The 14,363-nt window shown below is 42.9% G+C and overlaps 2 protein-coding genes across 3 annotated transcripts; one reads left to right on the plus strand and one right to left on the minus strand.

Moving 5' to 3' along the window:
* The first annotated feature begins 22 nt into the window (after positions 1-22).
* On the plus strand, positions 23-4,670 carry LOC139376728 (BRICHOS domain containing 5). 2 transcript variants are annotated; one of them, XM_071119616.1, is made up of 6 exons: positions 23-216; positions 831-962; positions 1,170-1,310; positions 1,488-1,595; positions 3,263-3,407; positions 4,151-4,670. In XM_071119616.1, the coding sequence occupies exons 1-6, from the start codon at positions 160-162 to the stop codon at positions 4,243-4,245; spliced, it is 678 nt and encodes a 225-aa protein (XP_070975717.1). In that variant the 5' UTR covers positions 23-159; the 3' UTR covers positions 4,246-4,670. The 2 variants fall into 2 exon arrangements, with proteins under 2 accessions (XP_070975717.1, XP_070975718.1); XM_071119617.1 differs by having other exon boundaries at positions 65-216; positions 3,266-3,407; positions 4,151-4,281.
* LOC139376727 (MTOR associated protein, LST8 homolog (S. cerevisiae)) lies at positions 4,547-12,853 on the minus strand. Its single transcript, XM_071119615.1, has 9 exons — positions 12,720-12,853; positions 12,064-12,220; positions 11,725-11,776; positions 11,474-11,636; positions 11,303-11,378; positions 8,288-8,440; positions 6,052-6,176; positions 5,755-5,918; positions 4,547-5,327 (listed from the first exon to the last, which is right to left on the minus strand). Exons 2-9 carry the CDS (start codon positions 12,196-12,198, stop codon positions 5,209-5,211), a joined length of 987 nt encoding a protein of 328 aa, XP_070975716.1. The 5' UTR covers positions 12,199-12,220; positions 12,720-12,853; the 3' UTR covers positions 4,547-5,208.
* Positions 12,854-14,363: the final 1,510 nt, after the last annotated feature.

Here is a 14,363-nt window from a genome sequence, read left to right on the forward strand (position 1 = left end):
GAGAGGGGGAGACAGGTCTACAGAGAGCGAGAGAGAGAAGTTGGCCAGGTGTATCGCAGAGCGTCTCACTCGGTGCTGGTCATGACCGCAGCTCGATGCAGATAGGTGAGAGAAGAAGGGTGAAGTCGGAGTGAGAGAAGAGAAGTCACCGGACACAGGATGGTGAGGTGTTGGAAACGTTCAGAAACCACCGGGTTGGAGGATTCACAACGCATGGTAGGAGTGGGACTCATCTGTACCTTGCTCAGTGGTGGCTTAAATGATCTGTGGCAAAAGTCAGATTTTTTTTTATTAGCCTCAATGGTTTTGTTGCTCTTGGAAAAGTTATTTTCATACAGATAGAAAGACTAAGTTGTGGTAATGTTATTTGTGCAACACTCACAGAGCATGGTCCCCAACTGGCGGCTTTATTTGGCACCCCAAGTTTTCTGAGAAAAAAATACCAGGAAATCAGCTACAAGTGATTGAAATTTTGGAAATCTTTTCCCAAGTATTATATAGAGAGAGACATGATTGTATACAAATGTAAGCAAGGTTTGAAATTATTATGTTTTAGTTAAATATATCTGTTTGGGCTTGCGGTCAATTTGAAGTCTACAAATTATTTGTCATTATGTTCCGCCCCCCTGACTATTTGCTCAAGAAAAAAATCCTCCCCCGGCTGAATCCAGTTGATGATCACTGCCATAGTGTATAATGTTCCATTCTATTTCAGTTTTAACAAACTTGTTGAAGTCAACAATGTTGTTAAATCCAGAAACAGTCAGACACTCACCCAGACAAGTGGTTATGTAGATTATGATAAACTGTTGTTGTGTATGTCTCCTCAGGACGAGGGTCCAACAGTGTCCTGCCAGTTCCCACACAAGGCATTCTGGGTGACCCTCAGTGCCACTCTCCTCCTGGTCATCATCGCCCTCGGCGTCAGGGGGCATCTATGGGTCAGACAGCCCGACGCACAGGTGGGAGACACAACTCTCACCTGATTCACCTGTCGGAACACAGCTTTGTATTTGGCATTAAAACTGTGAGGTGTTGTAGCCCAATCTAACGTAGATGCACACATGACTGTGGTTGATGTACAAAATATTCGCTCACACTTGTACAATCACAATGTTGATGATGAGTTTACATTGAGTAAACCTATCCCTCTACTGTGGTCCTTACAGGTTGTCAGAATCACAGTTCCGGATCTGACTGGAACCCTGATCAAACAATCAGCACTGGTGGACAAGCACAACGACCTGGTGACCTATTCTGTGACCTCACCGGCCAACCACACATACACTGTGCTCTTTGACGTCAAACATGTAAGAAGCAGACCTGTTCAAAGTGTATTGAACTGAGGCAAGCTGCAGTGCACCTTTCTGTTTCCTTATTCCACATTGTTGCATTGTAAAAGGCTGGTTGTCTAGAAACAGATTCCCATGCTAGAACTGAGCTTAAATGGATGCTGAACTGACAGTGTGTTATGTTTGTTTGTGCAGGGTTTGATATGTTACAAACCTATGAACCAGGAGAATTGCTACCTGAGTAAGATGGAGAAATCTGACTATGAAAACATGCAGTCCCTTCTCCAGCAGTCAATGCAAACGGTAAAGATGTTTCACCCTTCCAACATATAACAGTGTATGAAATATACTATTTTGGATTTCACTTTATATGAGCCTGTTACCATGCGAAGGAAATATGTCACATAGGGACTTATTGGCATGGCAACAACTAAAGAGTACGCAGAAACACCCTACTGTGTCAGCCGGCTCTCAGTTGAGGGTGCCCTGTTACCTTACACTGTTGCTAATGTGTGAGTTGGCAGTGGGGGTGGATAATTGTAAGTGACTCATAGCTTAGTGCCATCTCTGTCTCACTCCATGGCCAGCCAGACCCTATTGGACTTAGGAGTGTGGATTTTAGCATCCCTCTCCTCTCCCTGTCCAGAGAACGAGTGGGAGGTAATAGGCCGAACAAGGCCTTAAATGTTTATAGTGTAGTGTCTCTCCAGGACTGAATTCCTCAGGGCATCTGATCCTCCTAGACCTCTCTCTTCCCTGGATCCCCTTACAGGTTGGGACAGCAGTGAGGCTCAGATCTGCACAATGGCCACTCTGTCTGGGGACTACTGGGTTTGTTAAGGCTTCACTGGGCTGGAGAAAGTGGCGAGACAATGGTTGGTTAGTGAGGGAAGGGCCAGTCCTACAGTGGACATCTTTAATAAGGTGTGATTTTTTTGCTATGTTTGGTCAATGTCAATGGTCATTGCAGAATGGATGGGTTGCTTTTCTGCTGTGGTACTGTGTATCTACAGGGCCATGTCGATATCTACCAGTGTCCTTGCTGGGTATTTGTTAGTTATTTTATTTTGAGGCCCATTAGCGTTTTACTTTATGAGTCGATTACTTGCTCATATCAGATTGAATTATGGTTATCAGGGCCTAGGATAATTCATTTATTCACAAGAGCTGGTGTATGATTACTCATGTCATTAGTTAATTACCGGTTCATTACCCCACAGTTATGGGCCATTGTGCAGCTGGACTCATTCAATCATTAAGTGGTTGTACAGACTTAAGTTGCATATAAACTCAAAAGAGAAATATGCCACGTATGCCAAAATCCCAAGTGTTTTATCCTTTTCTCATGCTATCTGATAGAAACATAGTCGTTTGTGTTTGTATTTGAGTTCTGACTCTCACGGTATTAAGTATCTCGTAGAACTATACTTCAGCACGAGAACCACCCACTGATTGTGGTCATTAAGTGTCTGATTTAATGGATAGACTTCATCCACATAGAAAAGGCTGGGCCTTTCTGAGAGCAAAATATCTGTTCTGCAGCATAATGCTCTTTAGAGTGGAGGGAATCGGACTGTTAGAAGGCTCGCTCAGGCATAACGGTACTTTAAGTGGTCCCTATCGGACTCATCACCAGTGTAAATGGTGCAATTACTAAATGGCCATTGTGCCAAATGAGAGAGACCAGAGTTCAGCTGCGAATTATGCAGGGTTGAGTGTATAACCTGGCATAGACCACTGAAGTGATCTAATAGAGACACTGCTCTATAATGGCAGCTTGAGTTTCAGGTCTGCCAAAGCACACTGTTCTATCCTTATATATAATCTTAATTGACACAACTTGTATTTGTTGTTAGTAAAAACACTGAGGTGACCTCACAAGCAGTGCAATCATAATTCCTCTTTTGCTGTCCCTTTAGCTTGCTCTCATCATTCATAATCCAGAGAAAAATGTGTTCCTCTTCTGCCAGGAGGTGTTGTTGGGGAATGAGACCCAGAGACAGACAGAGTTCCTGGGGGTGATGGGGGGCAGTCAGGTTGATGTGTCCACCCTGGAGGAGCCTCTACAAGCCCTGTGTCGACACAGCTCCATCCACTGGACCAGGAGACAAGACGGTAAGTACCCTTCTTTACATTTATAGCTACATGCTAAATACACATTCACACAATGATGTACAGTTATGTAACTGTGGACTGTTTTATTTGAAAGTGGGTCCAATTTTATATTCAATTCTGGGATAAATCAATAGTCATATTTCATACAAAAGAAAGACCAGGGGCTCTTTTGTAAAACAAGTTCCTCAGACTGAGGGAGAGCTTGCTCCCTGCGTCTTTGTGTTGGCAGCTCTTTCCAGAATAGGGCAGAGTGAGAAACATAATCCTAAACTACTGTGCTGTGTGACCTTTGCAGCGTCGCAGCAGTAAACTTAGACTGTTACTCAAGTAGTATTTTACTGGGTGACTTTTACTTGACATTTTCTAGTAAGTCATCTTTACTTTTACTCAAGTATGACAATTGAGTACTTTTTTCATCACTGCAAAACCCCAAAGTATGCAAGCCAACTACCATCTGTTAATGGAACCGTATTTCCAGTTTTACTCACTTGGGGATTCAGAGTAGCCATCAGTGCTCTCTGCTATAGTAAGGGTTAGATATTGCACTAGTGATCTTCCTGCTATAGTTAGTTAGCATAATGCTAAACTGAAGTGCTGTGTGACCTTTGCAGTGTGCCAGAAGTAAATAAGAAGCACAACCTTTAGGCTGACCTCACTGCTATTTTTACTTTACACCACTTGGGTTTTGTTGGTCTTCGCTACCAAATTGCCTGTTTAGTAACAAACCCTCTCTCTCTCTGAAGGTCCAGGTAAACAGCGCCTGGTCTACTTCTGTATTGACATCTGCTTCCCTAGTAACATCTGTGTGTCTGTCTGCTTCTACTACCTGCCGGAGTGACCTGCCATCATCCACTGTCAGGCAGCACATACCAACGCTGATCAGGGAAACAAAGTGATCCGTCTCATCCCTGCTAAGTCGCCGGCTGCAAAAAAACCAACCTATTTGAATACAACCGGGGAACAGCAGCCAGCTTTGACTCAATACTGCAGCTACCTTAGTCCCTTCTAAGCTTTCGCCCCAGTCCTTTCCATTCCGAGGGAAGGAAACAAGCTGTCAAGTTTATCTGCAGACTCCCCTCGTCACCCTCCCTTCATGTTTAATACCTTCCCTTGTGGCAGTTTGAGAGTATAAGAGTCCGTTTTTTTTTGTGCTTGTTTTTTCCTGTACTGCAACCCACAGCAGATGAGTCATTGTGTGTCCCATTCCTGTTTATTGGATTGTGTTAAAATTACTTGATCCCTCCAATAAAGAACAGTTGTGTAGAATACGGATTGTCTCTTTTACTATAGAGAAGGGAAATAGAATCTTTCCAACACTTCAGACTAAAAAACAAAGCCTTTGTGGTAGTTCCTGTTATGATGTATTAAACAGAGAATCAAGACAAAAGCACCACAGAGTAAATGTTACACACCAGTTAGTCTTTACTGGAATTCATCATATCCTGTACAGTCACACATTGGGACTCAGTCCACATTATAGATATCCATCAGTTTTTCAAAGACCTCACATTTGAGACTTTTCACCTTTGATTAAGCTATTGAACCCAAATACATGAGTTTTTCATGGTAAGTGAACTCCTCGCCCAAGCTATAAGACACAAACAAGCCCATAGACCTCCTTGTATCCCCAATCTGTCGAAATGTGGTCCTTATGAGAAATATAAAAACAGCCTCTCCCCTCTCTTATCCTGATAAATCAAAAGCTTTTGTGGAAGCAGACAGACGGGTGTGTGGATATAGATATATATACAGTCACAGAGCTTCGCTGTAGTGTAGCTCCTTCTCGTCCACTGCTGCTGTCTCAGCCCAGCACGCTGTCGTTAAAGGCCAGACACACCACAGCTTTCTGATGGCCGCTGTACTCCCTCTTGATCTCACCAGTCTCCACACACCACAGCCGTGCCAGGTTGTCAGAGGAGGCTGGAAGGAAATTCATCAAATTTACTGATTGATCCGTTGGAGCACAAGTCAGAACTGCCCAAAAGTGAGTTAACTAATGAGTTTGAGGCTCCATGCCGTCGCGGCTCAGGATTAATCATCACAATCTAGCCACACAAGAAAGGACAGAAGTCAGTCACTTTCCAACAGCAAAAACTATCCCTTACCCTAGATCAGGGCTCTCCAACCCTGTTCCTGGAGAGCTACCCTCCTGTAAGTTGATGCTCAAACCCCAGTTGTAACTAAACTGATCAGCTTATCAACCAGCTAATTGTTAGAATTGGGTGTGCTAGATTAGGGTTGGAGTGAAAACCTACAGGAACAGAGCTAGATAAAGTGTAAATACACATGAATCATTTAGTTGTTATCGTGCATAATAAAACACACTGGGAAGAAATATAACACTGACCTGTTACAATGTACTGTGAGTCTCCAGAGAAGGCACAGTCCCACATCCAACCTCGGGACGTCTCTCCAGGGTTATTACTCTTGATGCTCAGCTCCGTCATCAGAGAGAAGTTAGATGTTCTCCAGATCTTACACGTCTGGTCCGCCGAGCAGGTCGCCAGCAGACTGTGGTGAAAAGACACAGTTAAGTCACATATACAGTAACTATACAAGACATGCAATCAAAGCCTCCTACTTCTAAATAGTTAATGTTTGATTATGCACACATTCCTTTAAAAAATGTGTGTGGTGTACTCACGTGGAATCAGGACTAAATTTGCAGCGGAGGGAGTAGCGCTTATGAGCGGGGATCTTGGTTTTGGGGATGAGCTGTGTCACCTCGTCACCCATCCCTCCTGCCAGGTTCCACACGTAACAGTTTCCCTGTGAGAGATGGACAGTGATCACTTTTTTTTAATTGGTAAATTATTCTGAACAAAAATATAAATGTAACATGTAAAGTGTTGGTCCCATGTGAAATAAACAAATATTCCAGAAATGTTCCATTTTCCATACGCACAAAAAGCTTATTTCTCTCAAATTTGTTTACATTCCTGTTAGTGAGCATTTCTCGTTTGCCAAGATAATCCATCCACCTGACAGGTGTGGCATATCAAGAAGCTGATTAAAACCTCTACAGGATCTGTGTCCCCCCTGCGGGATGGTTGAGCGAACGTGCACTAATGTGATTAGCATGAGGTTGTAAGTAACAAGAACATAGACATATCTGATATGGGCAGAAAGCTAAAATTTGTGTTAATCTAACTGCACTGTCCAATTTACAGTAGCTATTACAGTGAAATAATACCATGCTATTGTTTGAGTGTGCATAGTTATGAACTTGAAAATGTATTAATAAACCAATTAGGCACATTTGGGCAGTCTTGATATAACATTTTGAACAGAAATGCAATTGTTCATTGGATCAGTCTACAACTTTGCACATACACCGCTGCCATCTAGTGGCCAAAATCTAAATTGCACCTAGATTACTAAGTCATATATTGGTCTCTCTCTTGCATTTCATAGATGGAAGAAAAATACGAGCTAACAGATTTAATGTGTTATATTCTCCTACATTAATTTCACATTTCTACAAACTTCAAAGTGTTTCCTTTCAAATGGTATCAAAAATATGCATATCCTTGACTTAGGTCCTGAGCTACTACAGGCAGTTAGATTTGGGTCCGATCCTTATTAAACAGCATGATCATTACACAGATGCACATTGTGCCGAGGACAATAAAAGGCCACTAAAATGTGCAGTTATGTCACACAACGCCACAAATTGGCCCACCGGAGCCGTTGCCAGAGAATTTAATATTAATTTCTCTACCATAAGCCGCCTCCAAAGTCATTTTAGAAAATGTGGCAGTATGTACGAATGGCCTCACAACCGCAGACCACGTGTAACCACCTGCAGGATTGTCTGAGACCAGCCACCCAGACAGCTGATGAAACTGAGGAGTATTTTGGTCTGTAATAAAGCCCATGTGAGGAAAAACGTATTCCGATTGGCTGGGCCTGGCTCCCCAGTGGGTGGGCCTATGCCTTCCCAGGCCCATTCATGTCTGTGCCCCTGCCCAGTCAAGTGAAATCCATAGATTAGGGCCTAATTTATTTATTTCAATTGACTGATTTCCTTCTATGAACTGTAACTCAGTAAAATCTTTGAAATTGTTGCATTTATATTTTTGTTCAGTATAGTTTAGCAGCCAGCTATCTAAACTTATCATGGTCGAAATGTTTAGAATTGTACAAAATTAGCTCTAAAACAGCTAATTTTCCTCTCTGACCAATTGCAAAATTAGTAGAATTGAATGAAATTAGTTAGAAAATGGCTAAATCTTCTCTCAGCCCCATGGCAAAATGTGTAGAATTGCAGCAAACGTGCTTTAAAACATTTGCTCTACACCCCATGGAAAAATGTGTCGTATTAGACAAAATTAACTCTAAAACAGGGATGGGCAACCGGCCATTCTTGAAGGCCCTCAGTAGGGGTTTCAACTTACTGTTTCAAGTTAGAATAGAGACTACAGAAAGTGACATTTCAAAAATGTGCCTCTTGTTATGTCCGTCAGGTAACTTTTTTAGATTGCCAAGCTAGCTGGGCGCTAAACTATCTAAACTTGTTATCAATGTCGAATTACCGGCTGGGGGCCCCCCGTTGATTTGGTTATGGAGTCTCACTCAGATATAATATACTTTGATTTGTTTATAAAAAAAATGGTTACTACATGATTCCATGTGTTATTTCATAGTTCTGATGTCTTCACTATTATTCTACAATGTAGAAAATAGTAAAGATAAAGACAAACCCTTGAATGAGTAGGTGTGTTCAAACTTTTGACTGGCACTATAGTTGCACAGACCCGTGAGAAACTGTGGCACCTCATGACGAGTTCAGATGTTTTCTGTCCCCAACCCCATCAAAGTTGCCCATCCCTGTACTAGAGTGTCCAGTATAACAAAATTAGATTTTTCAGCATACTGACCGAGCTATTGACTGCTGCCATGTAGCTGGCGTCTGGGTCAATGTGGACTGAGTTGATGGACACTTCTGGTTCAGGAATAAGCTGCTCGTTGTGATCGGTCTTCAGATCCCAGATATGGATCACACCGCTCTGGTCCCCCACGATCAATTCAGCCTGGAAAATACACAAGCCTGATTGAGAATCAATTAGATACAATAAGCAGAATTTTAAAAAAGGGTCAATATGCAGTTGCTACATACATTTTTGGACTTATAAATTAATTATATGTACCCATGAGCTAAGTTCAACTTCCATACCCCATCAAAACCCCAAATAAGCTTGTTTTACTATGTCTGTAAACAAAGTAAATGTAAACAAACACTGTAGACCATCAGAACATGGCTAAAACTATAATTTTGTTATCATGGATAGTCAGTCCTTGCATTCATAGCTCTGTCCATGAATTTGAGAGTGGTTACATTTCTCCAGCCCAATCCCTCAGCTATTTACCGAAACAGTGGCAGGGACCAGCTGGCTGGATTATTTACGGACATATTCAATCTCTCCCTATCCCAGTCTGCTGTTCCCATTTGCTTCAAGATGTCCACCATTGTTCCTGTATCCAGGAAAGCAAAGGTAACTGAACTAAATGACTATCGCCTCATAGCACTCACTACTGTCATCATGAAGTGCTTTGAGAGGCTAGTTAAGGATCATATCACCTCTACCTTACCTGACATCCTAGACCCACTTCAATTTGCTTACCGCCCCCATAGATCCACAAACGATGCAATCTCCATCGCACTGCACACTGCCCTATCCCATCTGGATAAAAGGAATACCTATGTAAGAATTATGTTTATTGACTATAGCTCAGCCTTCAACACCATAGTACCCTCCAAGCTCATCATTAAGCTCGAGGCCCTAAGTCTGAACTGTGCAACTGGATCCTGGACTTCCTGATGGGCCGCCCCCAGGTGGTGAAGGTAGTAAACAACACCTGCACTTCGCGGATCCTCAACACTGGGGCCCCACAAGGGTGCATGCTCAGCCCCCTCCTGTACTCCCTGTTCACCCATGACCGCACTCCAACATCAAGTTCAGAAGACACAACAGTAGTAGACCTGATTACAGACAATGACAAGACAGCCTACAGGGAGTAGGTGAGGGCCCTGGCGGAGTGGTGCCAGGAAAAAAACTTAAACATCAACAAAACGAAGGAGCTGATTGTGGACTTCAGGATACAGCAGAAGGAGCACACTCCCATCTACATTGATGGGACCGCAGAGGAGAAGGTGAAAAGCTTCAAGTCCCTCAGTGTACACATCACTGACAAACTGAAATGGTCCACACAGACAGTGTGGGGTACAAGGCGTAATAGCGCCTCTTCAACCTAAGGAGACTGAAGAAATTTGGATTGGCCCCTAAGACCCTCAAACTTTCCAACGCAACATCGGGGGCACTGTCTGCCATCCAGGACACCTACAGCACCCAATGCCACAGGAAGGCCAAAAAGAACATCAAGTACATCAACCACCCGAGGCACAGCCTGTTCACCCCGCTATCATCCAGAAGGTAAGGTCATTGCAGGTACATCAAAGCTGGCACCGAGAGACTGAAAAACAGCTTCTATCTCAAGGCCATGAGACTGTTAAATAGCCATCACTAGCCAGCTACCACCCCGTTACTCAACCCTGCACCTTAGCGGCTGCTGTCCTATATACATAGACTTGGAATCACTGGCCACTTCAATTATGGAACACTAGTCACTTTAATAATGTTTACATACTGCTTTATTCTACTGTATTATAGTCAATGCCCCTCAGTCATTGCTCGTCCTAATATTTATGTATCTTTTTTAATTTGACCCCCTTTTTCGTGGTATCCATTTGTTAGTAGTTACTATCTTGTCTCATCGCTACAACTCCCGTACGGGCTAGGGAGAGACGAAGGACGAGAGCCATCCGTCCTCCGAAACACAACCCAACCAAGCCGCACTGCTTCTTAACACAGCGCGCATCCAACCCGGAAGCCAGCTGCACCAATGTGTCAGAGGAAACACTGTGCACCTAGTGACCTGGTCAGCGTGCACTGCGCCCGGCCCGCCACAGGAGTCGCTAGTGCGTGATGAGACAAGGATATCCCTACCGGCCAAACCCTCCCTAACCCGGACGACGCTAGTCCAATTATGCGTCGCCCCATGGACCTCCCGGTCGCAGCTAGCTGCGACAGAGCCTGGGCCCGAACACAGAGTCTCTGGTGGCACAGCTAGCACTGAGATGCAGTACCTTAGACCACTGCATCACCCGGGAGGCCTAATATTTATGTTTCTTAATTCCATTATTTTAGATGTGTGTATTGTTATATACTACAGCACTGTTGGAGATAAGAACACAAGCATTTCGCTACACCCGCAATAATATCACCATGTGACCAATAACGTTTGATTTGAGTATGCTTTGTTTTTGTTTCAACTGCTGATTGCCGCTTTAAAGAAGGCAAGGATTAACCTAGGTGTTTATCAACAGTTACAGTACAACCACAGAGTTTCTGAACTCAGAGGCGCAACATTGCAAGACTTCCGGGAACACTTGCGAAACAAACCAGGCTGGGGTTTGAGAAGTCAATGTTGCTCATCTTCTCAAAATCTAAAGGCCAACCTAGATTTTAGCCAATGTCTTAAGTAATTGAACAGGTTACTACGCCAACCTCATGAAAGTGACAAACTGAGATTTTCATTTTCGTCAAAACAACTTTTATATCGAAGGAGTGCCTTTGATTTGACGGCCTCCACATGCGCAGTTCGGTGCGAGACGACAGTTAGACCCAATGACGTGTTTCTACGCATGAGCCTAGCTAACCAACGTCGCTATGACTTCGCCTACACTTGTGATCATGGATTTATTTTGGAGAAGCAGTTTTAGCCTACCTTCATACTGTATTGTCTTTGGTACAACTCAGACAGTACTGTATCAGTCACAGTGCTCCTTCTAGTGGTGGCATATTTCATTCATCGCTTTTGAGACACTGACTTACCTGGTTGGGATGAAGGCATACACAGTTGATGGGAGCATTGACCTGAAAGATCCTCTGACATTGCAGGTTCCTTGACCTAGGACCAGAGCAAATATGTAGCTTGGTGAGAATTCCATAGCAGGCAGGCAGAAACACAGCAGGAAGTGACAGTCACCATATTATCAAGAGTACCTCAGGTCCCAGATGCGAGCCATGCAGTCCTCTCCTCCTGTGTACATCCAGCGGCCGTCCTCATGGAAGCCCACTGACGTAATGTTCTTACTGACGCCATCATAGTTTATGACCGGGTTTGGGTTGTTGGAATTTAGATCATACATACGAATGTGTTGATAACCTTTGGAATAGAAGAAAAGATACACAGTCAAGTACCATGTTAATGATTATGATGAGTATGGGTGTGAATATCTTATTTCTGCACAAACCTGCAGCAGCAATCATACTTCTGTCAGGAGTAACTTCGAGGGAGTTCACTTGCTGAAAGTATTGGTTAAGAAAATAATTAAAGGCAGCTAAGCTATAATGATTGTGCAATAACAGCCTTAAGATCAAAATACTATTTTTGTTTGAAAATATGTTATCAACATATTGTGCTCACTAGGGGATGTTGTTTATTTAAGAAAATATCTCTAATCAAGGAGTTGGAGCCTTTCTAAGTTGTTACAACCAACAATGACATGGGATCTTGAAACGAAATAATGGCAAAACTAGCAAGCAATATCTCTCTTTATAGATTTGTGTGAAGCAGGCGAAGGTAAGGATACAGAGTCCTGGTGCTGGACTGTCCTGGTGCATATGCCGCTGTGGGCCTGCCAGAACCGCACTGTGTGGTCATATCCAGCGGTGGCCAGAATCACCGGGTCACTCCCCACTGTCCCCTGACCCTGGTTCACGTTCATGTTCGAGTGCTGTATGTTGTCACTGCAAAACGAGCCGTAAAACAGTGTCAAATATTAGAGGCATTGAAGAGCAATAATGTCAGTCAGTAATAATGCCAGTGAACAATAACTTTGTCACTGTTACTTAGCTATCAAGTTTTTCTGACAGCACATCAACAACTTGCCAGACATAAGCCGAGCTATCCTTTAGTAGCTCTGGTCCATGCGCATGATATGGTGTCAACCAGAGCTACATTTTGTGTTTCTCAAGCACAGTAGTAACCTTTTTACTTTGGTGAGTTTCTAGAATATATTCAAGTCAGTCATTTAAAAAATATTCAAAACTCTATGAAATAATCAATTTAACGTGCCAGAGAGCAAGGGCAACTCGTATTGTCATCGCGCGATGGACTAGAGCAAAGTTATCTAGCTATGCTAGCTAGTCGCCTTGTCTATTTAGTTTGTTAAACCATTTGGTGACATGGTTGACATCTAAACAAATCGTGTGCAAATGGCACTAGCTATGAAAAATATTATCTTACCTCCAAGATATGTAATATTTTAATGACAAAAGTGATGTGAAAGCTGTAAATAGCCTTGGTTGTGTTTTTTTTCCGGAAATACTGTAGGGCGTCTGACTAATAGTTCCCTCACTACAATAAGTACTTTACGCTAGGTTCCGGGATCAAATTATATTGTTTCCGATTAGCTTCTTCCTTGCTGGCTTATTACCACCGCCGACTGGCTTCATATACGAAAATGTGTCTGATAGCTAGGTAGCTCGATATCTTTGTTTATTTAAATAAAAAAAAGTAACAATATAATATAGACAAAGGGTGCGTTCGTAAATTCAATCTGGAGTGCCAGAGTCCGCGTTTGTAAATTCAGAGCCACATTGGACGCTCTGACGGAGGAGTAGGGTTGATTCGAGCGTTCTGACCTCACAACGGCAGTCAAGCACCCAGCTAACTGGCTGATGGTGGCTAGTTGGCTAGCTGCTTCCAGACACAAATGAGAGAACACCTCACTTTGACCGTTTTACTCGCCCTAGCAGAGCTGGTTATGCTTTTTTCATGACATCCAGAGCGCTGGTGACTAACTGTGCTGCTGGCAACAATTTAAATGTTTTTTTGTTTGCCGTCGTTTACCGACACAGGCCATATTCAACTGGTGTTAAGCATTCATAAATTCATCAGTTATTCTGCGCTCCGGCACGCTGGCAAGGGCTCTGAAATCGGAGTAGATGGCTAGAGCGAATTTACGAACGCATCCAAAATCAGGCAAGAATGCTTTACAAAAAAACACAAATATAAATAATTAACGAAGTATACTACCTGTATAGTGCTTTAAAAAGACACTACAGTATTCAAACGTTATAGCCTTAACCTAAAATCTGCTGTATTTTGGTAAATTAAAGGTCTATGGTATATAAACATAGCATAAGAGGTAATGGTCCATGACGAGATAATACAAAACATATACAGGAGAAAGCGTTTTGCTCAATGGCCACAAGGCAATATGCGTCACATTATGTGAAAAATTAAGATATCTGAATTTCCTTCCCTTGTGCACAGTTTTAGTCCTTTTTGTCCTTGACCACATCAGTGTACTCGGTGGGTTCCTCTCCAGGTTTCAGAAGTTTGCCAACATAGTCATACTTTTCTGTGAAAGGGAGGAAGAAGAAGTTCCTGAGAGACATTAGCTAGACACAACATCACAACCCTCCAAGGACATTGTAAATCACTTGAGTGGAGAATAGCCTTTGCTTAAAAAGACTCCCTCTCATGTGTGGGTTTGAATTCACAGCACTACTCAATGTAATGACAGTCTGGGTTGAACTGAAAGTGTTAATTTGATGCAACATAGTGTTTACGCCATTATGTTCTAGTATGGTGCCATATTGAATATGCTGTATTCAAGAAGATGAATGAATGTGCAAGTAGAGATACTGAGGTGCAAAGGAGCAAAATAAATCAATAACAGTATGGTGATGAGGTAGTTGGATGGGCTATTTACAGATGGGCTATTTACAGGTGCAGTGATCTGTGAGCTGCTCTGACAGCTGGTGCTTAAAGTTAGTGAGGGAGATATGAGTCTCCAGCTTCAGTGATTTTTGCAGTTCGTTCCAGTCATTGGCAGCAGAGAACTGGAAGGAAAGGCAGCCAAAGGAGGAATTGGCTTTGGGG

This window comes from Oncorhynchus clarkii, chromosome 20, assembly GCF_045791955.1.
Source record: "Oncorhynchus clarkii lewisi isolate Uvic-CL-2024 chromosome 20, UVic_Ocla_1.0, whole genome shotgun sequence".
In the NCBI taxonomy this organism is placed as follows: Eukaryota; Metazoa; Chordata; class Actinopteri; order Salmoniformes; family Salmonidae; genus Oncorhynchus; species Oncorhynchus clarkii.

Bases quoted from the DNA above. Each gene is read 5' to 3' on its own strand.
- LOC139376728 (XM_071119616.1), top strand. From the start codon at position 160: ATGGTGAGGTGTTGGAAACGTTCAGAAACCACCGGGTTGGAGGATTCA. The intron at 1,596-3,262 runs GTAAAGATGTTT...CTCTTCTGCCAG, and splicing joins TCCAGCAGTCAATGCAAACG to GAGGTGTTGTTGGGGAATGA. The intron at 3,408-4,150 runs GTAAGTACCCTT...CTCTCTCTGAAG, and splicing joins CTGGACCAGGAGACAAGACG to GTCCAGGTAAACAGCGCCTG.
- LOC139376727 (XM_071119615.1), bottom strand. From the start codon at position 12,198: ATGAACGTGAACCAGGGTCAGGGGACAGTGGGGAGTGACCCGGTGATT. The intron at 11,777-12,063 runs GTATCCTTACCT...CAATACTTTCAG, and splicing joins CAGTCCAGCACCAGGACTCT to CAAGTGAACTCCCTCGAAGT. The intron at 5,919-6,051 runs GTGAGTACACCA...TTTTCACCACAG, and splicing joins AAATTTAGTCCTGATTCCAC to TCTGCTGGCGACCTGCTCGG.